This window comes from Neopsephotus bourkii, unplaced genomic scaffold, assembly GCF_033783945.1.
Source record: "Neopsephotus bourkii isolate Nb327-2 ecotype Australia unplaced genomic scaffold, CSIRO-AGI_Nbou_v1 NB_53, whole genome shotgun sequence".
In the NCBI taxonomy this organism is placed as follows: domain Eukaryota; kingdom Metazoa; phylum Chordata; class Aves; order Psittaciformes; family Psittacidae; genus Neopsephotus; species Neopsephotus bourkii.
Genome location: NW_026900570.1, coordinates 15423415 through 15450554, shown reverse-complemented (window position 1 = coordinate 15450554; position 27140 = coordinate 15423415). Strand labels below are relative to the sequence as shown.

Here is a 27140-nt window from a genome sequence, read left to right as displayed (position 1 = left end):
ACTGTTCCTCTTACAGGGCAGGAGAGCTGCAAGAGCAGCTCGGCTGGTGCTAAGCCTCACAGGACCATTCCTATGGAAAGAGAAGAATAAGGATTAAGCACTTACTGCTCTCCCAGATGGAAATGGCCACAGTAATGGTCAGGATGAGGACTCAAGATGGCCATTTTAGCCTGAAGGGCAAAAAGAGGATTTCAATAGATACAGGGGAATTATAATAGATGAAGTTTAGTGACATAGAATTTCTCCTTTCTTTTTTTTTTTTGGGGGGGGTCATTCTGCCAAAATTAAGGTATCTATCCTGATGTTTTATATGCTTCATATCAGCTCTAGATAGACTTCGTTAAAAAAAAAAAAAGAAGGTAAAGGATAAAATTCAGATAAACTACATTTCTGATCAGCTTTAATTCAAACAAAATTAAATTATTAGTTTAATGGACAAAGCCTTGGGTGACATGGTTTACTTCAAGGTGTCCCTGCCCTTGGCAGGGGGGTTGGAACTAGATGATCTTAAGGTGCTTTCCAAGCCTACCTATTCTATGATTCTATAAAATAGCTATAGTTCCCAAGTCTCACAGTTGTTCTGCTTTCAGCAAATATTTGAGAGCACAGCCAAAGCGTGCCTCAGCTCTAGTGCTATTCGTCTTACAGAATATTAAACCGTTTGCAGTTCGTTAATTCTGTGATTGAAGTTGCAAGGAGTTTTTGGCAGTGGATGTAAAGGTTTCAGTCGTACTGATGGTGTATGAAAAGGTCAGCATGGCACTAGAAATGTATTACTTAAGGGATCACTTTTTTGTTTGTTTTATTTAAAAGCAGAAAATTGCACATACACACACAAATTTAAAAATAAATAAACTAAGTACACAATATTGGGTACTGTAAAGCTAGAAAATGAAAGCTGTAAAGTGGTTTGTGCTAGCTTAACTTTCCTGTGCAGTTACATAATGCTATAGTCTTTACTGTATAGACATTATATTTAACAAGCAGTTGCTGATTATGTTGTTTATCCTTTCTGGTTCTCTTTTCTGTAGTGGCCCATTGTTGTATTTGCTGCATATTAAGAAGATAGATGTATCCAGTTCTCTAGTGATTTCTTGTTTTTTGTGGGGCCTTGTGTAGAAGCTGCATGAATGCTGCGTGAGCTTTGATTTCACCTTGCAGTGTTGCAGCTGGACCACTAAGTCACAGATTGAGAACAAAAGTTTATAACAACGTTGAGTGACAGATTTAAGAAACCTTCTGACCATAACATTGAGCAGTGGGTAGGATTTGGCATGCCTGAATAGCAAGGGCTTGGTGCTTTAGTTCCCTGCTTCAGGGACAGAGAGAGGCAAAGGTGATTCATGCCATCTTAAGAGATAACTCGTCCCTTAAGAGACTGCTTGCCATTCTCAGTTGAACTTGGTGAGCCTCACTTTTTGATGGCAGAAGTTAATCCATCAGGGGTATAAGAGTCTGTAGAGCGCTCCCTGTATTTCAAACATTCTTGATCTGTGTTGTATTTTAAACCCAGGACAGTCTGTCACAAGGGGGGGCCTTCCTGAATGTAAGTAAGGTACAGTACTGAGGTGAGGAGGATATATGATTGTGAAGTTAATGACGGTACCATAGTAGTGTACACAGTGAGGGCTAAGTTAAAAATACCAATACCATTCCCCTAAGTTAAAGGTACCGCCATCTTCATTTTCCCAGAGCCTGGGATTTTAGCATTCAACTTTAATAAATGCTCTTCCAGCACAGTTTAAATGTGTATGCTGCATGTTACAGTTTCCATAATCTGTATCTAGGCTGTCAGGGAGATTTTCAGAAGAGATTTCATTTGAATTTGCGTATGAGAATTATCTCAGATAGTGAAATACTTACAGAAACAATAGTTACTCAGTTAAAAAGTAGTCTAATGGATAAGCATGTCTAATGGATAAGGTATAGTGGAAGTTGCCCCTGCTTATGGAAGGGTGGATGGAACTAAATGATCTTTAAGGTCCCTTCCAACCTAAACCATTCTATGATTCATTCTATCATTCTATGATTACTACATAAGCTATGGCCATAAAATGTAATTGTGTGAAAGGGACATTGAGTCAGCTGTAGAGTTTGCCATATGCTGACATAAATTCTCAGGTCTTGTTCAGCATATTAGTTAAGAGCTAATATAACATTTGACTTTTCAAACTCTAAAATACCGTCCTTGGAACGTGTATTCATATAACTCCTGGAAATAGACAACTCTAGCTACGTAGTGTATGTTTCTGATATAGGAAGAATTCTTCTTCACAGTTTCTTAAAAAAAACATGCTTAACTTATGTAAAAGCAAAACATTTTAACAACATTAGCCTTTGGCTCTAGCAGTCATAGAGACTTTCTGATCCAATTGAAAATTATGAAATGCAAAATCATTTAGATGTTGGAACTAGCAATAAAACTTGCATGCATAATAATGAATTAAGAAACATTTTCAATTATATTGCTTTTTTCAGGAGCTTTTGTTAATAGTATTTACATTCTTAGCCAACCATTGAATTGCTGATTTATTTAGTGTTTACTGTAGCTTACTGTGTCATAACATGCTTTTATGCTTTTCCTGGATAATATTTGTTTGTGAACAGCCTGAAAATGTTACTGCAGATCTTTTATCTATGTGAACCACAATTTAGCCAAAAAGCTAAGATCTTCTAAAATGCTGTCTCATAAGCTTAAAATGTCTCATAAGCATAAAATGTCCTCACTCTGACATTGAAAAAAAGAATTTGAAATCCCAACACAATATTTTTGTTGCAAACGACAGTTTTCATCTACTGGCTTTTGCTGCCAGAATAAGCATGTTTTCCATAAGCACAAACAGACTTCTTCAGCTGTGCCTGCTTCCAGTTGTTTCCATTAACTCCCCAAGTGGGTGGCACTGAAGAGCCACCTTCCTGGCACACTCGCATGCAAACAACACACAGCCACCGATGAGTTTTGGCATTATGTTCTAATAAAAAAAGGACCCCACTCATATGAGAAAGCTCAGTTGTGCGTCACTAAAGCTATTTCAGTCTTTGCTGCCTCCTGAGCTGAATGTAAACCGACATTGGTGATTCTCTATTCAGATATGATTTCGTAAAAGGAAGCAGGAAAAATAACTTTCAAGCTGTGTGTGAAGATGAGCTAAAATAGTAACAAAAGTATCTCAAGAGGATAAAAAAAAAATTCTCTTAAACCTACCTGTTGTGTAAGAAAAATGGATCTGGCAGACTCTCTTTTGTACCAGCTGGATGTGTTAGATTTCCTTCTTTACCACTGAGAGCAGACATTGCTCTATCAGGTATACCAAGGAACTGAAAGGATTTCCTCGCATATTTCATCTCAAATGGGTCTCAGTCCTAAGGAAAATCATGCTTAAGCTTTAATAGCTGTGTGTACATGCAGCAACACTTGCAACCTGCTTAGAGTCCAAAAGGAAGGCTTATCACAGTGGTGCCTTTTGTGATGGGTATGTCTCCTTGCTGGCAACTCTTGCAGGAGGGTGCATGTTAGTGTCAGGCCCTGCAGAGCAGCGGTTGCAATGTTTCCTTGGCAAGAATTTGGTTAGCCAGCCTCTGGTAAGGTATGGCTGGGCATAGTTCACATTGCCTCAGTTTTGGAAATAGATGTTAAAATGTACTCAGATCAAATAATTTCTCAGTGCCTGAGTCAGTAATGACGGCTCCAGGACTACTTGTTCTGGCTGACCACTTCTCTCCCAGATCCCTCAGGAGAGATCCATGCTTTCTTTTGATAGCCTTAAATAATTCAGAAGAGTTTAAATTTCATTATACCACTGTTGTGCTCAGGCTGCTAATTAGTAACTGCAAGTTTATTGTGTTTTGTTCTCCCACTATACTTTTTTGTTTCAGCTCCTTCAGTTGTTGGAAGTGCTGAGTATAGCACCTTGCACAGGGAGGTACTAATGCAAGAAGAGCCTCAGGCATTAGATGGTTACGAGGGCAGTGCTGTCTGCTGTAGGAAAGTAATACAACTGCAGTCTTAATCAGAAATAATAGTATATCACACACACACACACACACACACAAGGCCCTTGACCTAGTGGTTAAGAAAAAACCCTCTTTTTAGACCACTTAAAGTTAAAATTGGAAATTGGCAATTTCTACTTGTAATAATACTTGATTTTCCTATACTGCAGTATAATATTGAGTATTTGTTGTCCATTATAGATAAGGCCACTCACTCTTAGATGTATGAGTGAGCTATAGTTCCTGTACGTTTTTTTACCATGTGAGGGGTCAAATACTGGAGCAGGACGCACGGAGAGGTTGTGGTGTCTGTCCTTGGAGGCGCTCAAGACATGCATGGACACAGCCTTAAGCAGCCTGATGTAACCAGACCTGCTTTGGTCAGGGATTAGACTAGGTGATACCAAAGGCCCTTTTCAACCTCAGTTCTTCTGTGCTTCTGTGTTGCTACCAGATTTGTTTGATACGTACACCCACACCAATAAAAGAAGGCCTAATCTTTGCTGTAAAGTCATAGTATTGATTTCTACTTTTAGCGACAGGAGGTATACTCTAGTTTTCTATTGGACATCCATGAATTGTCTGGGCAGATGCTATTGCTAGATATTGGTCAATTACTTATCTGTAATGAGGCTCCAGCAATAATCAGCATTTAGGACGTGAATTGCTTGTGTACTCATGTGGATTTAATTTTTGTTTCTTGTGTAACAGATGTATAGATTAGTGTACAGACTAAAAAATAGCAAAGTTCTTTTAGTATTTTTGTTTATTTTTGCATTCTTGACCTGTTTTTGTGACAGCATATGTTTCATATAATTTTAAAGTTCTGTAAAATAATAATGAAAATCACTTGTTTCTGTAAAACATCCAGGTTTTAAACTGCTTTTGCCTTGTATATTTGACTCTCAGTCTCAACAGCAGAGCAAAATAAAGTGATGTATTTTAAGACAGCAGTTATCAGGCCATCACATTGCTATTGGTCTTTGTCCTATGTGAGGTATTAATATTGCTTATAGCCCTGTTTCATTACGTACAGGGCTACTCTGTGGAAATAGTGCCAAATGTAGGTCATTGTCTGACATATTTACTCCCTACCAAGACCACTAATGAAAAGTTCAGCAGCAGTATCATCTTTCTTAAGCTGAAAAAAAAGCCCTGTATGGTGTTTTAAATTTTCAGGAGTGTGAACCTGGTAGTGTTTCAAGAGAGACCCATTATATTCATTACTCTGGAGAAAAATGATTCCTTGCTTTCAGAGCAAGGTTATAGGCATCTGTAAAAAGTGGCTGTGATGAAGGATGTGTAGCGTCTATGTAGAAGTGGTAAGGAAGGAGATGTGCTTTGAGACAAATTTTCCAGACTTCACCACAGATGCTGACTTTGACAAGCAACTTGCCAAAATGGTAACTGAAGTAATTTTCTGAGTCAGTTCTTGACTTTGCTGGCATTGCCCTCATGAAAGATGCAGTCAGATTAGCATTCAGTTTTGTTTGAACTGGTGTAAATACAGTGTACTTCTAGTGTGGGAATGATGTAACAGAGAAATGAGATGGATCAGAGACTATAGATCCTCATCAGCTACTGCTGAAGAAAGTAAAGGCAGCCTTGAGCCTTGCTTGTGTTTCTTTAGCCCTAGAGTCATTGCTTCAGATAGGAAAACTTCAGGTGTAAATGAAAAGGCTTTGGAGAATGCTCTAATCTGTTTGTCTGCATTCTGGTAGTGGATGTGGAATAGAAATACCTCAGTTATCAAGCAACATTCCCAAAATTAGTGGCCATAAGGGAGATGACCTGTTCTGCGAGCAAATTCTGTGTCAGAAAATTTGCCTCCTTGTCTGGGATCCCCAGGGGCTGCACCCACTGGGTTTATGGCACAGCATAAAAAATCTGAAACAAGTTACAAGAAAAAAAGGGCTTTGTCATGTTTTAAGTACATTACTAGAAAACAGATTGTACTATCTTGTTCTGTTATTGGGTGAAATATTTCTCGGATACAAATTCAACCAAGCAGGTGCAAACTCATTTCAACTGACAAATTGACTGAGGCAGATACAATGTGCAAATGTTGGTGTAATGCATTCAGTACAAGTTAGTGATAAAACAAGGGTGAAGGAACATAAGTAGCAGAGGACAATAATACTGTAAATTCTATTAACTTAGTAAGAAAGGTTGGCACGAAGATTTATAAAGTCAATATAACTCATAAACCAAAAGGAAGAAGTGAGAAACAGATGGAAAAAGTGAAAATTAAGTAAGGTCTCCCTATTCCTGTTTGAATTTGTGTCCACTACCAAAACTGTACAGCCAGAGTTGATTTAGCAATTGGTGAATAAGGTTTTATTGATTCATAATCTGAATTTAAACCAGAAGCTGAAATCATTTCATGAGGAACCCCACTCCAGTGTGTGTTCTCTGCTGCTCTAGTGGTATAGATGGTGGTAGTGTCCATGGTCTGGTTAATGTTCTCTGTGTGGGGATATTTGGTCTGCTGAATGTTGTATTTTTTACAGAAGAAAAAGGGAAAACAAAGTGGAAGCGTTCATTCTGAAGATAACTGAACTTTTTCAGGCCACATTGTTCCTCTTGAGAGAGATGAAATGTTAAACTGTTTAACATCTGGGAACATCTGTCCTTATAGTCCCGGATGTGGATTAACTGAATGCTAAACTGACATCACATTTTCACGAGATTTAGAGAGCGAACAGAAAGTACTTAACTGTTTTGACCTAGTCTAATTTTAGAACTGGAGGATATGTAAGCAGATGCTAGATGTATTTTAAAATATACGTATGCATATGTAAAGAAAAAAATTACATAAGACCCTAATTACATAACAGCTGGATTGTTGGTTTGCTGGTTTTCTTTTTAGTTCAAGGCAGTGTAGTTCAAGAAAAGAAAAAGTAGTTAATTTGACAGTTCTCTGACACCGTCAGAATTATTTATTTATGTAAAAAAGCTTAGCATTTAACTTTTATAAATTAATTAGTTTTAAATATTCAATTAGATGAATTATTGTAGTCTAATCCCATGGTACTTCAGTCTCCCTTTCTACCGGTATGACAAGTATCTAAAATGGGACACATCATTTCTGTGAATACCTGTAGATCAATGTTCTACTTTGTTTTTTCCACTCAGAGTTTTACAGTAATTTTTTTCAACTGCAGAAAATGACGAGGTTTTCTTACCTACCACTTATCTTTCATGTTAAGATAGTTCTGGAGTAGTTTCCATTATTCTCTTCTTCCTGGGTAGTCAGTTGTGCCCTCTACGAGGAAATTCTAGATCATTTCTTAGAAGTATGTCAAGGACATTTACTTGCTGAAGATCTCTGTTGCAGTTCAGCAGAGATTTTAGAGTCTTTAGTCAGCCTAAATTCTTTCATCCACTGATACTATTAGGAGTAAGTCACAATACTCTGTTGAGAGTTTTTTATATTCACTAGAGGATATAGCAAATGTGCGAATGGATAAGAAAGCATATTATCCCCCTTATCAGTGTTTGGCAAAGGTTGTTCCTTAATATTTCCATTCTTGTTCTGAGATTCATTTCTACAATGACAGTTTACTATGCTTTACAAAAAGATCATTCTTAATAACAATGAATGATTTATTCCATGCTGTACTACTTAATGATGAAGTATTGTTTAGATTTGACAATTTAATGCTTATTCATATCTGTATTTTTCAGTATTGAAATGAGTAATAACATAGAATGCATCAACTCTGTTAGTCTGTAATTTTAAAATTCAGGAAAACTGTGGGATTTTTTATGAACAGTAAAACCCAGAAATTTGTTATCTTTTATTTTTAAGGAAGATACATTATATCACTGAATTCAGTGCCTGTGTGACTATGGTTTTTCTTTGTGGCATTCTGTAATAGTTTGCTGTCTTTTGCGTTGGGTAGCTGAGTGCTGCTAACAACTGAGAGCATAGTAGAGGAGTTCAGTAAGATACAAATTTGAGCTGCTAGGAAGTGGACATAACCAGACCACAAGGCTTTTGAATTGTTGTGGAGGAATCACCAGACTTTATTTTTTGGAAGGCCGTTTTCATAAATGCTCAGTTTTAGACATGTAATCATGAATGCATAAGCATATCTTGATGCCCTTCTAACAGTTTGTCTGTCTAATGACAAGCTTAACTTACCGCGGGCTTAGTAAGGGTCATGCCTTTCTTTCATACTGGAGTACAGAAATTTCTCTTAGGTGCCTCAACTCCTTTTGCAGCACACTGGAGAAGTTCTGGGTATGAGAAACACACCCAACAACACAATGAGTTCATCTAGCTATTGGTTTTTTATTTTGTTTTTCATATTTCTAAAAAAAAAAAAAGAAGTGTCTATCATTTTCTAACATAGGATGGTAGTCAATAAGAACGTCTACTGAACTCATCTAAACCAGTTCCCTTGTTATACATATATTTCTACGTATTTTCCCTGTTAATGGATGAATTTTATCCACTTACCAGGTATATCTGTGTTGTTGTTTTTTTTTAATACTATTCCTGATTTGAACTTTTTTCTGTTGCACAGTGCAAATACAATCACGTTGTTTATACCACCTATATCTATTGAGTAACATCTCCAGCATGTTCCAATAGCAATAGGATTTTCCTTGTTGAAAGTAAAGACACTTTAAAAAAAACTGTCTATTTATTTTATTAGTGCATTTCACATAGCACTCCTCTTTGTTAACATACTATTTCTGTTCAGCTGACCTGAAAAGAAAACCAATCAACTATTTGCAATATTCCGATTCTGGCTGAACACCAAGAAAGACGTTGAACTCTTGGGATGTGTGATTTCAACCCGTAACTGTATTCAGTTGCATTTAATTTTTTTGTGTGTCATAGGCTTTCCAGTTTAAATAAGTGTCTGTTAAAATGGTAGTAGTTTCAGTTGTTAGAGCCCTTCTACCCACCCTTTCTTCTACCCAACCTTTCTTAAGATTTTTGCACTCATTCTGGAAGAAAGAACAGACGTGATAATGTCCTTTTCCAATAATTTCCTGATCATCTCTTCGTACAAATACGTATTTAGGTACAGAATACCACATAAACATGAAGCCCATTCTGCAATCCCCTCCCAGAATTTATTTCTGTTGAAACTGCCTGTTTCACTTTTGGCTACAGATATTTTCTCAACCCCACTCTTATGGAAGAGCTCATTGTTTCTCGTCCTAAATTAAAAAGCCTTCCTAGAATGTGCACTGAGATGTAAATTGTTTGACTGTGGTAATTCATTCAAATATAGGCCTATTTAAGGAGTTTTAAAATCTGCTTTATTGAAACCCCATGGCTTTTACAGCACATTAGACCTAAATTAAGCAACAGGGAACTTACTCTCCCTTTATTTCCAACTGCCCTTTCTAGGCCAGGTAGCATGATACTGTCTTTACAATTATTTATTCATCTCCCTCATTATTTTATCATGTATTTTAAAGTGGCAGGTTTTTGTCCCCTAGCACTATGCAGGTTGTCAAAGTAAGTCTGGATGGAGCAAGCAGGGATTTTTAGTAATCAGAAAAATATAGCATGATTTTTGGTTTCAGGTGTTCAGGTTTGCTGTCATGAAGTAGGGGATACTTTTCATAGTCTCTTTTTTGAGAATAAATGGAAGCAGTTCTTTACATAGGAAATGAGACCATTTTTTTGCTTGTCATCTGAGCAAAATGCCGTATTTTTAGCCATGCTGAAGTGATGATGGATACCAACTAATAAAGCTATAATTGTTGTCTGGTAGAAGTTTTAGTATATTTTAAGATGCTAAGTTATGTCACGCCTTCCACAGTCCCTCGTGAGCACCCCTGAGACTCAGTTCCTGTCTTTAAAAATATTTTACAAGCCATAATGCACAGGGACTTCAGGCTAAGTTATAACAGCAGTGTGGAGGATTTTGGGGTGGGCTAAAAGTTTAGCCTGGGGTAGTGAGTCCCAGGGATCCCCTGTCAGGAAAGCTAGCTCAAGGTGTTGTTTGGTGTAGAATAAACCAGAATAAAGGCTGTTCTACTGCATTCTGAGAAGGAAACCCTCTGTAGCCATAGGCCAGGCTGAGCAGCTTTTACTAACCACTTAACTGTCATAAGGTGCTTCAGCATCAGTGGAACCTGGAAGGAGAAGTTGTGTAGGAGGGTGGAGAGCAGTTGTGGGACCAGGGGGTTGCTGACTCTTCCTGCACTTGCTGATTGAAAATAAAGCTTGTGAAAATACTGTAAGTCATTGCTGTCAACTACCACTATAGGTATATGAATTACGGGAGCTAGTAAATTTCCATGTCATTGGTATTTGGTAACAAGCTGACAACCTGAGGGCACATTACTTCGCTCTCAGAATGGCTCTGCAGTGAGATGACCTGCTTAAGGGTCACTGGAAGCTGCTGGCACTGCTTCTCCTAATTTGTGATTTCCCTGAAGACTGTCTGGAGGCTGGGATGTGCCCCTCCATAGCTCTAGGCAATTGTGGCAGCAGAACTGCAAGCTGCATATAATACATGAATTGCCAACTGCTTTATGATTTCTAATTACTGGTTTGACTTACTCCAAACTTACTCTAGAGTGCTAGTAGCTAGAAAAAGATCTCATATTCTACCAAACATGTTGATATTAAACAACTGAGGTAAGTAAACATGATGTTCTACATGGATGCTTTTGAGCATTCTCTGTAATTTTTATGATTTAAAAAAGATAACTTACATAAATCATGGTCTGTGTGTACATCTGCATATATGTATGTGTTTGTGAGGGAAATCTTCATGCCGTTTATCCTTTGTTTTGCAGACAAAACCAGTTGCATTTGCAGTTCGGACAAATGTGGGGTACAGTGCAGCTCACGATGACGATGTTCCAGTCCCAGGCATGGCCATCTCATTTGAGGCTAAAGATTTTCTTCATGTTAAAGAAGTAAGTAAAACTAGATAAGTAAGTGAATATCCCTTTAAGGGTCTATCTGAGTAATAGTGCTACTATTTCTTAACATTAAGATAACACTTCACATTGCACTATACAAATGCTATAAAATAAGGAATTGGATATTCTTTGAAATATTATTTTTATGAGAGATATGGCACAATATCCTTACAATCAAATTAATGAAGTTTGGAAAGCAAATGCTTTTCTTCTTTAGTAAAAATAGTTTATTTTGAGCTTTAGAAATCTACATCTGCATATTCAGTGATATAATTTGTCAGGATTTTACCATTCTAGTACTATGAGAGTTCATTGCGATTCAGCAGGTAAGGGTTGGTTGTCTTTTATTTGTATGACTGAATCTCAGTTAACCCCAAAATCCTCAGGTCTCTTTTTCACTGTTGTTACTTCCCTGGCACAGTCAGTATGTTTTTAATGGTTACATACTGAAGAATTGATGTGGTGTTTCGTGATGAGAACAGCTGTCAAAAAAGGCACTTTTTGTAAGCTGCGTCGGATTTCTTCTGTAGTTTGGCTTTGAAAAATTCCAATTTTTAGTTTCAAACACCTGAAATCATTTGCATTCTCTGCTTCTGGAAAAACAATGCAAAGCAAATAAATTAGTAACTTTCCCATAGAGGCCCTCCATAGCAGCCCCCTGCTCCCTTATTAATGATTTCCTCATTTTACAGGTTTTCACAGGTTCTGGTCATATTCCATTGTGTTTTGTCATAAAGTAGTCCATCCAGAAATAGAAATTTGTAGCAGAAGTAAGAACTTAAGGATGAGAACAACCTAGCCATGCATTTGAAGTTACATCTTTGCCCTATTTTAGATTATCGAAAAATCCCTCAGTAGTTACGATAATGCATAATGAATCTGCTAGTGCAGGTGCTTTGCTAAAGCAATGAACATTCATAATACACAGGTAGAAATACAGGTGTACAGAGGCTAAGGAAACACAAGAAATAGACTTTAGTGCCTTCATACTGATGACTAATTATAATCTTTTTCCATATATGTTAAATACACCCAAAAAAAAAAAAGGTTAATTTGGATTCAGATTGTATATAGTAAACGAAATGTGTTTTCTGATAGTGCAAAAAAATTTCTTTCTGTTGTGACAGAAGTAGAGATGAGCAGGTACAGAGTCTTATCAAAAGAAAACCATCAGCATGCTTTGGTGAGACTGGGAACACTGGAAAGTATAGCACAGTTTGGTTAGATAAATGATTTTGTTTAGTCATCTATTCTGTCTGCATTTCAAATGTGGTCATAATCTCAGACTTCACATCAAGTGTTTTCCCTGTTTCCATATGAACCAGAAATATAGTGTTAGCAGATCTTCTGTTATAATTTATGCTTTTTCCTCCCAGCAAAACTTAAACTCACATGTAAATATGCATTGGAGAAAATGAGGCAGAAAAGGTTTCCTGAACTTTTCTGGATCTTCAGAAATGCCTTGAAAGGAAGCTTAGCTCAGCTGAGTTGTTATATTGTGTGTGACTGCATCTAGCATCGAGGAATGGCAAAATAGATTCAAATATTCTTGCAGCTTCAGATGTAACAGAACAGGCACTCTCTGATAATTGCCTTTAAAAATACCTGGTTTTCTCTCTAAATAGTTAAGGAAAGTTGACTGTCTGGCAGTGCTAGGTCAGAACTGGGTTGCGGAAGAGATCCTGCACCCAGGCCAGATGGAGAGGTAGGAAGGGATCCACAAGGATTTACACTTGGAGCTGGATTCTCTGGTCCTGTGTTTGGCATCAGCCATTGCATCTGGGAAGGTTGAACCTCTTCAGGAGGGTGCCCCAAGCAGCAGCTCTTCCCTGAACAGCCGCATCCTCCCTCTCCTTCTCCTGTGGCCGTGCCCTATTCACTTTCTAGGGCTATATCCCACCAGATACTGCTCGTTCAGTATTTTTCGTGCTCCCTATAGTTAATGCTGGGAGAACTGAAATTTCCAACGTTTAATTATTTCTTCAGATGAAAAGCAAAAAAACATACTTGACTATGAAATGTAGCCTTTATACCTAATCGGTTGCTAGAAATGAAATTTCCAGTAACTTTGCCTGGATCAGTGTTGTTCTGTTCTTGTCTACGAGGAGTGTGCTGCTGAGAGGGCTCAAACAAAAAAAACCTCAGTTCAGAATGTACACGGGCAGTGGTGAAAAGTACTGCAGTGATTATTTTCATTATCAGATTGCATTCATTAAAGCTCAATACATACAAAGATGAAGCGATTCCTTCCTGCTTGTAGAAACAAGCACTGCACCATAGTTGCTCCTGAGTCTTTTGAGGCCTTGGTGCGTGGCTATAATTCAGCTTTGCCTTTAATTCATCTTTAGGCATGGCAATCCAAGCACAGGTGGATTACAGGGAATTGCTCACCCCAGCCTTCATCTGGAGAGCTGGACACCTTGCTACCGAGATATCTGCTACTGCAGAAGATTAATGTGATTGCAAAGTAGCCTGCTGTACTGTAGGGCAGCATAAGGAAGTAGTGGCTGTTCATGTTTTGATTTAGTGGTGGTTTTTAGTTATCTATCTATTCCTTTTACAAAGTTAATGATACTTCTGCAGACTTCATATATACCCTAGAGCAGTTCCATATAATAGCAACCTCCACTGGCTCAATTGCTATAGTCTTCCTCCAGCTATATTATCCTGCAGTATATTTTAAATACACATGCATATCTTTGGTTAGCATTTTGTTAGGAAAAGTTATGGTTTTCATAATATGTTTCTGTCTAATGCAGCTTTGAGAAACTGCTATTCCAGATTAGCTCCCTTTTAAATATCGTTATTCTTACTCATAAAGGCATCCCACAGGATGAATGTTATAGATACCCTGATATTTTAGGAGCTTTAAAGTGACTTTATTTTAATTTGTATTTTTTGTTAGTGAAATATCTTGAAGTTCATTTCGAGCATCACATTCCTATAGTCGCCAAAATGAAAGATAATACTGCAATTTAGGTTGTGTATGAGTGATCCACCAACACTGTATTCTTAGTGAAATAATTCTTTTTATGGGAGCCCACACATTTTACCTGTTTTAGTCCTAACTGTACAGCTGTTAAAACTACTTATTCAATAGACATGCACTATAATGTATACATTCATAGCTTCAGATTCAAGAAGGCAACTTTTCTTCTCATTCAGATGTTCTCTTACAGTTTCATAAATAATACAAACTATCAAAAATTCATATTTTAGGGCTGTTTCCATGGAACTCCTAGAATTTTGATACGGGGCCATACATAAGTGGCCTATTCTCACCCAAAAATGAATAAAGGAAAAAGCAAATAGTTCTGCTCTGCAGATCTCTGCAAAACCAAAAACGCTGTGTATGAAAAAATAGTGATTAGAGTAGTCATCTCATATTTCATATAGTTGAAATTCAGTGCATTTGTATAATCATAAGGGTTTTTCAGTTACACAACTACACCCATTCCTTGTGGATCTACGATAGTACGTTTAAGATGTAGATCACATGAGCTATATGCAGTAAGTATATATAAGCAGCAGGATGTAGTCATATTTCAGAGGATTTTAGTGAGTTCAGAGAAGCGGGGGAGTTTGAGAAGTAGTACTTTTTACTTCAAATAGAGACTTGAATATAATGGAATAAGAAACATAAATTATTACAGAGCTGTAAAAATTGTTGCAGCGGGTAGAAGCAGATCAGAAGAAATCTCTGGTGTCCACCAAGGAGAAACATCAAGGGAGAGCAAAAGCAGCTTTCCTGTGTGAGGAGAAAACACTGTGAAGCAGAAAAAAATAAAGATGGGGAAATTGATGGAAATAACAGCCAGGGAGAATCATGAAGTCTGGGAAGGAAGGTTTATGCTAAGTACTATGGCAATTTAATAATTTGCAAGGTATCATTATTTTAACATATTTCTGGATATTACCATGGTTTTTCATTGCCAGGGAAGAATGACGTAAAATGGATAAACTGCAAACTAAAAATAAAAATAAAATCAATAATGACAAATACCATGTTTTCTTAATATATTACTTTTTTTCTTTTTTATCTGTAGAAATTTAATAATGACTGGTGGATAGGAAGGTTGGTAAAAGAAGGCTGTGAAATCGGATTCATACCAAGCCCAGTCAAACTAGAAAACATGAGGCTGCAGCATGAACAAAAGGCAAAACAAGGAAAATTCTACTCCAGGTAATAATGACAAATCATTAAAAATAGTAGTATTAGCTGTATCACAACTTGGAATTTAATGCTGTGTATGCTATACTTCTATTAAATTATTGTAATTGAACCGGTGAAGGAAGTAATATTTATTTATATAATTAATGTAATTACCATTTGAGAAAGAAGGTAGATATTTAGTCTGTGGTGTTCTGCACTGCTACTGTTCAATTTTATTTTCATAAAATATTTGCAAATATACACTGCAGTTAGTACATTTACTATGTGCAAGCATAATTTTTGATCTCCCTAAATTTTTTAGCATTTGTTACTTGCTTTCATGATCCTGCAATTTTGAAATAAAGTCGTCTTTAAAGCTGATTTTAGAAGTTACAGAAAATGTTTCGATCAATTTATTTGTAAGCTGAAGCCAATGCCTGTTAGGTACATCTTAGGGGAAACATTTTTTTGGTCTTGTCAAATTCAATACCTACAAGTACAGCTTTTAAGAATACTGCATTTTATGATAGAAGTTTCACGTCAAATCGTTCACTGTCTCTGACTGTTTCTGTCATTACATAAAAATAGCCATTCAGTCTCCAAACGTATTGAACAATACTGCAAGATGGTAGTAATGTTATCTTTACTGTGGAATCCTTAATAATTTTCCAGTAAACATTAACACATGCGAGTGCAAATGTTACTTGCTTCCCTTTGAGTATATAGGAAACAAATATTTCCAGGATGTCTGAGCATATGGATCTAGAGTTGAGAAAACAGCTGGGGAACATTTGGGAAGCCAGAGAGGATTTCCTAGTTCAATAGGAAGGGCAGCAGTGTCTGAAGAACAAGTCTATGCTAGGAGGAGACCAGGATGCTACACTGCTCAGTTGCATTTGCTAACTGTGAAATGCCTTTCCTATGTGTGCTGTCCTCATCAGGGGGACATGAAGTTCCTTATGCTTCTGATACAGCCAAATTTGATCCAGGGATTCAGACACTTTCCAAATTGTAAAGGCTTCCATTCACCTGACCTTCTCACAGGAGATGACACTGTCCTACACATCTTATTAGTATTTTAAGATGAAGTGGAAACTAGTACTATCACAAGAATTATTAGAAAAGTGAAATAGCTTTTCTTACATTCTTTTCAGTGCTTTTATCTTTATGGTAACAAAAAAAATTACTAAAAATATTGTTTCATTTTCACAACTTGGATAGGCAGAACTTGGCAAAACCCTAGACTGCTTTGTCTTCATTTGAGAGAATTTTTTTTTCCCCAAAGTGCTACTTCAGATTGAGACAGCAAAAGAATTTATACTTTAATTAAATTGAAAAGATGTTAGGCAAACATATTTTCATTAGGGAGCTACCAATAATTCCTCCATTAAAGGAAACAGATATGCTCATTGGCTTAAGAATTAGACTTAGTAATGAGTGTTAGTATTAATAATTATGTATCAGTAGCCACATGAGGTAGTGAGGGCATATGCAGCAGAATGAAGTTGCACAGCAGAACAAGGAACATGACTGATGTTTGCAGTTACTCAGTCCCTGAAATGTATATACATTTTGTGTAAGATGTATATTTTATACTGCTGCCAGAAATACTGTTTGTCTCTCAGCTAGCAGCTCATTTAGAAGGCAGGTGAAAAAATGAGTAACTGCTGAGAAAGATATAAAACATCCAACTAATTTGTTGCTTTACTCCAGTAAATCAGGAGGAAACTCTTCATCCAGTTTGGGTGACATCGTTCCTAGTTCCAGAAAATCGACGCCTCCATCATCTGGTGAGTAGGTCACGAACCCTTTGCTTTATGGACTCATGCACATAATCTTTTAAAATTTATATAAATATAGTCCTATTTTTCTTACTCCATGACTTCATGACCTCACTTGGAGTATTGAGTACAGTTCTGGTGTCCTCAACATAAAAAGGACATGGAACTGTTGAAACAAATCTAGAGGAGGGCCACGAGGATGATCAGGGAACTGGAGCACCTCCTGTATGAAGATAGGCTGAGAAAGTTGGGGCTCTTCAGCCTGGAGAAGAAAAGGCTGCGTGGAGACCTCCTAGCAGCCTTCCAGTATCTGAAGGGGGCCTAAAAGGATGCTGGGGAAGGACTCTTCATTAAGGACCGTAGTGATAGGACAAGGGGTAACAGGTTCAAACTTAAACAGGGGAAGTTTAGATTGGATATAAGGAAAAAGTTCTTTACTGTAAGTGTGGTGAGGCACTGGAATGGGTTGCCCAGGGAGGTTGTGAAAGCTCCATCCCTGGCGGTGTTCAAGGGGGGGCTGGAGCAAGGTGATCTTAAGGTCCTTTCCAACCCTAACTATTCTATGATTCTATGATTCTATCAGTTTCAATGGTTGCATTGTCCTGTAAGTCTGGTTTGGAGTAGATTTGAAGTAACAGAGTCAGTGCCCTCAAGTTCAGCCAATGATGAGGATGTTAACAATGCACAAAATTCCCTACTTGCTTTTACCATGGTATTTTATAATGAAGACATAATAAAATGATGAGACTGCATTGCAGTAGGATAGTTAGAGGTTTAGTCTAGTCTGAGCACTCCTGCTGAACAAGAAATACCTTCTGGTACAGGAGAAAAAGCAGCAGTAAGAATTCCCAAGAGGTTTCTGCAGTAGCATGCGGAATGGCATTGTTTTATAATGATTGGAACTGTTAGTTTCACAGTTCTGATAATGAGGATGTGTCTCATGCACTTCTAGTATACTGGACATTTTTTGCCTTCTGTGACAAATTTTTCACAAATAAGTTGTTTTTAGAGCATCAACAGACAGATTTAATGTTAGTTATGTTTGAAGCAAATACATGGTGAGTTGATGGAAGAAAAGCTAGCATCAGCTCCTAAAAAAAAGTGTAGCAGATGACTCCCCAAAATATAAAATTCTACTACATTAAGCTGCTGCGTTGCTGGATGTTTTGTCTTTTCCTGAGAGAGAAAACGTGTATTTTGAATACCTGAAATCTGAAATTATTAATGAATGTTACTAGTGCCTTGTCTAATGAGGCGAAGACACCTATTTTCCAATCATACTAATTTAGATGGAGTCTGGTCTAAAGAGCGGGCATCTTAAAATGATCCTGAAGATGTTAAAGTATTTACATGGACATTAAGAGAGAGACAGGAATTCAATCAACTTTTGATAGTAGCTTCATTTAATTAAATTAATTGAATTAAATTAATTGAAATAGATATCTGTCTTTTGCAGTGAATTTGTTTGTAACAACCAACTTTATTACAGTTGCAGTTTGTTTATCAACATTCCATTTAAGTTCCCTGTCTTTTTTTTTTTTTTTTTTCCCTTGGAAGATATCATTTTAGTGTATTAGTAAGTGTCCATCACAAGTCTGTAGAACACACCTTAATCTTTTATTTTACCATGGCTTTAAATTGTTATATTTACCCTTAAGGCCCAATTTTCAAGAACCTCATTTAAGTGTCCATGGGCCTGAGTTGCAAGTTAGAGCATCTGAAATGCTCTAATATTCTTTTGTATCCTAAAAATACACTTGGAGATCGGTATATTTCCAGATTGTTGCACAGAATTTAGAGGCAAGAGAACAGATAGCTTACTTACATGCTACCAACTGACTTGATTTGCTACCCATCTTGGCTAGCCATGCTGGCTAGCATTTCATTGTATTGAATTGCTTCTTCAAACAGTAGTTTTCAGAAACACGATTTTATGGAGAAAGAAGGAAATCTGGTAAAGTTTGTTCTGTTGCATGGCAGATTTGAGAATATCTATGAATAGTGTACATTCTGTGCACTTAGCTTATCCTGTGATCTTAAGATTTTGGGTCTGCAGTATTTATATATTTGTTTAAGGCATCCCAAGAAGGGTGAAAGAAACAGTTTGTGACTAACGCAAGGACTCAGTTGACTCTGAAGTACAGTTCAGTTATTCCCAGGCCTCCTCATTTCGAAAGCATAATAAATGACTGATACATAAATTATTTAATGAGTCAAAGAGATTTTAGCTGAATCCGTTAACCTCATTTTTTTTACTTTGAGTCAGGGATTTATTTTTTTTTCCCAAATGAAAAAAATCAACCAAACAAAAATACAAACAAGATGAAGAAACTGAAAAAAATCCCCCAAAGTAAAAGGAGGCACATAGCCATTTAAATAATATTATATTGATATAGTAATCAATCCATATGGTCCTTATGGGCCTCCAAACAGGGTGAGGATAATAGTGAAAATTACTTTAAAGAAAACCCAATGAACTAAAGATAATTAACAGTAAAAGAACTGTCACAGAGGGGATGTTACATACTGTGAAGACTGAGACTGAGAAAAGAATATATTGATATCTAGCTGATCTAATACTGCATTTCTTTTTTACAGGAAAAGCTTAACAAACCTCATTTTTCTTTTCTGATGATTTTAGTTGAACATTATTATGCCTTATTATGAGTGATTTATAGCATCTGTGCTGGCCTGTAGTCAAGAAAAGATAATATGTTCTTTTTATACTTATGAAGAGGATGAAGGAACAGTGCTGCTAGAAGAAAATGTTATGTGATTTCTGTGGCTGTTTTTAGGAGCAGCAGTATGGAAACAGGGTGCGGATCTACTCACAGGCTTTCCTGGCAAAGGCAGGCTCAAAGGCACAGTTCTGAAAAGGATTGTCAGGCTTCATGGCATTAGATCTGTTGATAATTTCAGGGGGAAAATACACTTTACTCAAACAGAAGAGATCACCGTCCCAAGTGCCCCTTAAATCAGCAGCTGCATGTAAGCTTGACAGAAATATTTATTTGTTGCATAATTTAATAGCCCATGCCGCTGGATTGGTTGGAGTCCCACTCATCAAGCATATGAAAGCAGGTCACTGAGGTGGTTTCATAATAGTTTGCAATGATTAATTATGGGTTTGGATAAAGTCAATGCAAATGATAGTGCTTACAGATCTATTTAGAGTTACACTCGGTTTGACATAATGGCACAGCAAGATAAGAATGTGTTATGAGAGTGTATCACAAGGTGGGTAAGATCTTCACAAATAGAGTGATGTTGTACAGCTTGTTTGTGAATCACTTTTGTGCATTATTGGTTTCTAAAGGCAAATTTAATACATAAGATCAGGATTGAGCATTGTAAACAGGAAAACCTGTTTGTTTTGTTTCGCAAGTAGTTAGCAGGTATCTTTTGAACTCAACAGTCAGGATAACGTGGCTTTGCGTTTTGAAATGTATTTATTTCTGAGTCCATGATGCTGTTTACTTAAACTGTTCTTACTTGCCAAAGAGGGTAAATATTTTCTATTCATGATTTAAGTATTGTGTGCTCTACATTATTTTGGGGTAGAGGTTGAACAACAGTGGTTTATTGTATTCACTTCCATTTTGTCTTGCCTACATCCTCACTCTTTACAACAAGATCCAGGTCTCTGAGACAAGCTGGGATCTATTTCTTCTTTTCTGCTACCCATTCTTTTTAGCTTTCACTATTAGTAGGTCTGTTTTTATTATTTCTAATAAATGTATCTTATGAGTACTGTGCATTTTTAGTTAAAATTGCTAAAAATGCCAATTGTAGTCCACCATCCACTGTATCCAGGCTGATATTGTTTTCAAAAGTGATTTTTCTTCTGTTTCACAATCTCCTATGGACATACTAGTGACATTTTCAAATTTCAGTTGATGATACCCATTTTGAATTAGTGCACATTGCTTTAAAGTAATTTAAATGTTGTTGACCAAGTTCTGTTGTTTACACTGGAGAAAATCTTATCTGTTCAGTGAACTAGTTTGGATTTACTCTGATGTAGCAAGAACAGACTTGGCCATTGCTCAGTTCTGTAAGAGTATTCTGCATATATCTGATGTAGCTGTGTAAAAGGCGATCAGAGTAAAATATTGCAGTAGCTGTTAGATTGCCTTCTGTCTTCTAATCCTAATGTACTGCACCTTTGAATTTTTCCCTTTGTTTTATTGTGTTTTGCACTCATGGTTGATTTTTTAATATTCATCTCTTTATTTAATTACCCTGGACAGTTTTGTTTCTCTTTACCTGTTATTTCCTTTTTAACCTATCTTTACTTTTCCTGTCATCTGATAATTCTGAATTGTTTGTCTGTATGTAGCTATAGACATAGATGCCACTGGCTTAGATGCAGAAGAAAATGATATTCCAGCAAACCATCGCTCCCCCAAACCCAGTGCAAACAGTGTAACATCACCCCACTCCAAAGAGAAAAGAATGCCCTTCTTTAAGAAGGTAACACCGACTTCCAAGCTCCCATCTGTCCACCTGCTCACCTGCACTGCGTCACATTTCTTAGTCCTGTTAACTGTCTGCGTCCTTTGACAAGCCAATAACATGCATGCTTTGTTGTTCTTTGTTTCTTTTCCATGCTGCTGTAGCTAAGCAGAAGCAGAAATCGGTAAGTTTATATCAACATGACCTGTGTTTATCCTGCCACTGGCATCATTAGCATTATTACCCCAGATTAACAATGCAGCTGTTCTAGAATTAAGGTAGAGATGTATCTAGCTGTTAGTAGATTCAGTACAAGAAAACAAGCAGTGCCAAGTTCAGCACATCCATGAAACTCTGTTACAGTACTTATCCTTTTTGATGGAATAATAGGACACACTTGGAAGGCCACCTAAAAGTAGAGAAGTGAGAAATGTATTTCTGAGAAGTCCATATAATGCTTCTCTCTAGGGCATGCTTATTCTTTCTATCTATCTTTTTCAAGCTTTTTTCCCTTATAAATCAGTCTGTTAAAGTCATTACTGGAATCTAATCAGATACTCAGATTATACTTAGAAAACAGTCAAAACTGTTGTATTATTAATTTAGTCAGTATTTAAACTTGGATTTGCTAGGTGCAAAATCTGCAGGTGAACAAGACCAGTGGAAAACCACAGACTTGTTTTAACGGTTTGCTTTGAGCTTTTCCTGTTGTCATGTATAAATTACCAGCCAAATGTTCTCGCCATCCATCACTCAGACTTTTTTAGTAGTCAGCTATTGGAAATGGTACTGGTAGTTCCCAGGAGAGCCAGTGTCTCTCTGTAGATAACCCAGATAACTACAGAATTATGCAATTGGCATCCTGTTACAGCAAAGTGTAATACGTTTCTAGGATCTTGGCTAGAATAAGTTACCAAGACATTCGGTAGGAGCCAAACTATGCAGCGAAATACCACATTTTTACTCTTTTAATTCTTTAGTCTTCATAGCTCTTAATCATTTGCTTTAACCACTTAAATCTGCAGATAACAACAGACTATTATAGTGATTATACACAGTTCCCAGCGACTCTATTGCCCGTGCTGTGGATGCTCTCATGTTTAGTAAATAGAACTTCTCTCTCCCTCTCTTTTTGAACTCTTTCAAATAATATTGGATGCTTGTCATTTCCAAAGTCACCAGTGTTTGCTTCAGTAGGGGTTGTTAAGTACCATGTAATTCCAGCCCACTATGGAAATGAACAGCAGTTTCTTGCTTCTGAGTAATTTCTTACTTAATCATATTTATTAGTAACCAGCTATAAATGATAAAGAATAATACATGGTGACATGTATTAGATGCTCTCTGCATAAGCATCTTTTAAAGATGCAGCTTCTGGAGGGACCCCCTTGGATGTGGATGGTGGCTATTCCTATCTCTCTCTTCATTCTTTCCTCCTGTACCAGAATCAATACTGGTTATAGTAGGTTTGGTAGTACGTTTACAGTAAATACTGGGTGAGCATCCCAAACTAACCTACATAGTCAAACCACTAAGTAGAAGTCAAATGCTCACTATGTTAGTTTTTATTCCAAGTTCATATTTGAATTTAAACCTGCAAGTGAAAGCCATATAGCTCAGTGGCAGTCCCTTAGAAAATGTTAGATTCTGTAATACTAAAGAACTTTAATGCTTCCATTAGGTAACTTTTGCACAGTTTTCTGCTGACAGCTTCATTCTTTCAAACTGTAAAGAGTAGAGAAAAAAAATGCCTCTTTCAACAGAATAGATTTTAAAAATAGCCCATATTCCATCAAATAAGGTAATTTCTGTGCTCTCCCTCATTTTTATATAGCTGGTTAACTCTTAGCTTGAATACCTTCAGTTGAGTCAGCCACATTAAGACAAAGATCTGTTGCATCAAGACAGTCATGCTATAAGCACTTACATATCTGCAATGAATTTTTCTTATGATCTGTCTCTGATTTGCTTGTCAGGTTATTAGTAATGTTAGCAAGAACAGTGGAGGGCTATATTTTGATAGTGTCGCAGCATAATTGCAGGGTTTTGCTTTGAAATGTGTCAAGTCAGATTCTGCACTGTGTATAATAAATTCACATGCTTATGATGCCTTGGGCACTGGTATTCATTCTTATGTTACTAATTATCTGGTTAAGCTACAGGTAACAAAAAATAAGATAAATATTGTTGAAAAACATTCACAAAAATGTTTTCCATGTGTTTGTTAGACTGCTTTAGACTGCTGCTTGTTTAGCATTAAGTGCTGTCACTGTATTAATGTCCGTCTGTGTGTTTTTGTGTTTTGGATTGTATATACTTATTTTAATGTTATTGTGAAACACCTTGGGATACGTTGAGTACTGAAACGATGAAAAATGGCTGTATTCTGTCATCTTGACTGATGTACTTGTGTGATGTAGGGATATGAAAAACGGATCTGGCTTAGCTTTTTCCATATCATCCACATGTTCTTGGGTTTGGATGTCAATTGTTTTTTTTCCCCAAGATAAAGATAAACCAAACCCTCCCTTACAAATAAAAAATGAGTTCTGAGAAGACTTAATTTTTTGTGATGTATATTGAATAGACATTTATTAAAGAAAACCCAGTTTGTTTATATTTAATTTTGATATAAATGTAAATTATTTTACAATCTTTGGAAGCAGGCAATCTTTTTATCTTTGTATTTTCAAACACTTTCTTATAAATTCTGCACAATACATCAGTAAGTAGTTTGATGAATATCATACAGAATTCATTCTTGGATCGTAACAGCAACTTCCCAAGTGGAAGGATTGTTATTCCAAGCTCTCTTTATGAAAGTTTTCTAGAAATACTGATGTGATCAGTCATTATTGTGATTTCATTTGCAATTAAATTGCAGATGCAAATCTTGAAGACAGATGATGAGTGCTCCCATGAGAATTTGCAGTGGTGTCACAATGTTTTGTCAAGCAGTGGGCAGATCTGAGCATAAAAAGAGATGTGTTATGCTTTTCCCACCCCTTTTTGTTTTATTTTTCTCTTGCACAATTTGCCTACATTAATATTCTGCTGGGAAACAGATGTCACAGCTCTAGAGTCAATCATTTCAAATCAGTAACTGTTGGAATAACCTTTTCAATTTAACAGTTAGGAGCTATGGAGTGGGACATGTGAATGTCTCCAGAATAAGTTTTTGTAGCTATCCAGAGTAAATATGAAGATAGGAGGAGAACTAAAAGTCAAAGAAAAGATTTTTCAAAAGAAATCCCTGAGCCTATTAAGTTCTTATCTTGTACTACCTATTTTAGGGAAAAGTTAACGAATCCGTGATTCCTGTATTGGTGACATCACTGGAAATTCAGAGTTCCTAATATTGTAAGTAATGTATAGCACTTTCTTTAGGTGCTGTGATGCTGAAAGCTTTTTCTGTTTTGCAGACAGAGCACATCCCTCCCTATGATGTAGTGCCTTCTATGAGACCAGTAGTTTTAGTGGGACCTTCTCTGAAAGGATACGAGGTAAGTGATTGTGTGAATGATTTTATTTTGCCTCATTTGTATTCAGATGTTCAAAGGTAGTTAAGCTGAATAACATCATTTATAACATAGACAAAAATCTAGACAAGTTTTAGTTCTATTAGATAGCTGCTTGTTAGTATTTCTTTTCATATCAGAATTCAGATTAAGAATAAATTACATTCCAATACTAATATTCAGATATATGAGATTTACTGTCATTTTAGTATGTATTATAATTAGCATCAAGTATTATGAATTTCTCATGTGATCATTAATAGGTTGTTTGTTTTCTTCTAGGTAACAGATATGATGCAAAAAGCATTGTTTGATTTTTTAAAACATAGATTCGAAGGGCGGTAAGTACTTTGCAATGCAAATCTACTTGAGTTCAGGTCCTGTTCGGTACTACCAAGAAATAATGACATTCTTTTTGTAGAAAATTAGTAATGACAGCTAATACCTTTATCAGTGGACCGTAGTGTGGATTGGTAGATTCCTTAGCAGAGCACACTGAGGCTGTTTTTGCAGTGGGAAGTGTTGAGAGTGGAAAATAGGATGTCTTCTTCTTGATGACTGTGATATTCACACTCCAAATAACTAAATATTTATGTAAAGACTTAATAAATATGTACTCTTAAAATACTATTTTGCTTAAGTATTTTTCAAGTGATACCTCATCAGCACTTCCTGAGTTCTGTACAAGCTGACAAGGGCCACCATTCCTTCTCAGCTCTGGGTTTTTACAGCGGCATTTAATCTGGAAAGAGTGATACAAGGTTCAGACTATCTAATGTATATGACTATCAAACCTTTGGTCCCCTGAGATGGAAGCTTGGTTTGACAGTGGTGTTGGACTCTATAATGGGAAGACTCAAATGGACTGCTTGGGGCAGTTCCCCACATTGCTGAAATATGATCGCCCTTCATGGAAGACAGGCTGCACTTTGCTGGATTTTGATCTGAGTGCTATTACAGCCTGTTCCCCCTAGGCAAGGTCCGATCTGATTTGTATTTGAGCCTCCAGGCATTACTGTGGTACAAACGTCAAATGATGATCCATCTCTAAAAGCAGTGGCATGTTCTGCAATTAAAATGTCACTGACCTATGGACCAGAGACATCAGGTGCATTCCCCACATGTGATTCTATTCTTGCTGGATCAGGCTTCAGATTAGTATACTCTAGTGGGTTGATGTTTGGGAGGAAAAAATTGAGAAAACGGGAAGGTCTGTAACTTCAGTGAATGTTCTATTCCATTTGGAAGTGGGCAGGCTGGTAACACCATTCTGTCTGTCTTGGTGCTGTCAAACTTTCAAGAGGGAGCTTGAAGTTTTCAGTCAATAGTTTCAGCTCTTTAAAATACCAGACATTGTGGTTTTAGCTATTGTATTTTCTTAGTCAGAGTGATGGTGTTGATACCAAACCACTTAGTAGTCCCTCTTTATATTAGTCAGAGTTGTCAAATCTTAGATAAGTACCTTCAGAACTGGAAGTTAACAAAATAATGAGTGTTGCAAGCAGAAAAAAGAGTATGTCTTTATGTCTTGAAATATTTTAAAGCATATCTAATATTCAGTTGCAGATCTAGTTGTGTCAGGGTGAATCCACAAATGTGGATGTCTCAATACAGTTGATGTCTATATTAGCAGATTTGAAACATACAAAGTTGCAATCTGAATTGGTATTCTAGGTCCTCAGCAAATCTGTACAGGAGATTCTAAGATTCATGCTACTGTTTTCACTGCCACTCAGCTGTCAAGCTGTCCCTGCTCTCATTGCAATTGTTCCACTATATGAACATATATACCTTTTGTTTTGAAAGCAGGCTGTTCTTTCTCATGTTATAAATCTCAAAAGACAGTAAAATTACCTTAAAAAGAAAATAAAGTTTCTTAAAATGAAAAATAGCAGTTTTAGACTGCTAATTCTAGCTTTGTTCAATATACCATAATTGTATTTGAAAAAGAGAAAATTATGTTCTATTGCATGTAGAAAGGAAGACTGGAAGAAAAATAAAGGAAAAAAAAAAGCTGTAAAAGTTCGTAGTCTTCATCCATTAGCAAATAAAGAGAAATAATGAGTACCTAAATTACATGTTGGATTTCATTTTGAACTAATAGCATTGTCTGTGAGGAGCTGAGCCAGAAATCAAATCCTTGGTTATGTTTTCAGCTTAAGTTAAATCATGCCTAAATTTCCAAAAATTATGTTACTAATCAGTATTGTGCAAATAGTTCTGTTTTTCTGTCTTAACTTCTGGCTTTTTTACATTTTGTCCAGGTTTAGATAAATATATAAACATGTTGAGTTCACTGGAAAATGACCTATTTGGTTACATTTCAGATGAACAGCA

The 27140-nt window shown here is 36.6% G+C and overlaps 1 protein-coding gene across 12 annotated transcripts in view; it reads left to right on the top strand.

Moving 5' to 3' along the window:
- Nucleotides 1–27140, top strand: part of CACNB2 (calcium voltage-gated channel auxiliary subunit beta 2) — a 249802-nt gene that overhangs the window by 198022 nt on the left and 24640 nt on the right. For 9 of the 12 annotated variants that reach the window (XM_061352000.1, XM_061351995.1, XM_061352064.1 and 6 more), the window contains 6 exons: nt 10768–10890; nt 14943–15079; nt 16763–16839; nt 21170–21303; nt 24708–24788; nt 25086–25144. In XM_061352000.1, the coding sequence (XP_061207984.1) occupies nt 10768–10890; nt 14943–15079; nt 16763–16839; nt 21170–21303; nt 24708–24788; nt 25086–25144 (611 nt within the window). Of the gene's footprint in view, nt 1–10767; nt 10891–14942; nt 15080–16762; nt 16840–21169; nt 21304–21449; nt 21470–24707; nt 24789–25085; nt 25145–27140 lie in introns of all 12 variants that reach the window. The other 3 variants (XM_061352027.1, XM_061352010.1, XM_061352073.1) reach the window with 1 other exon arrangement.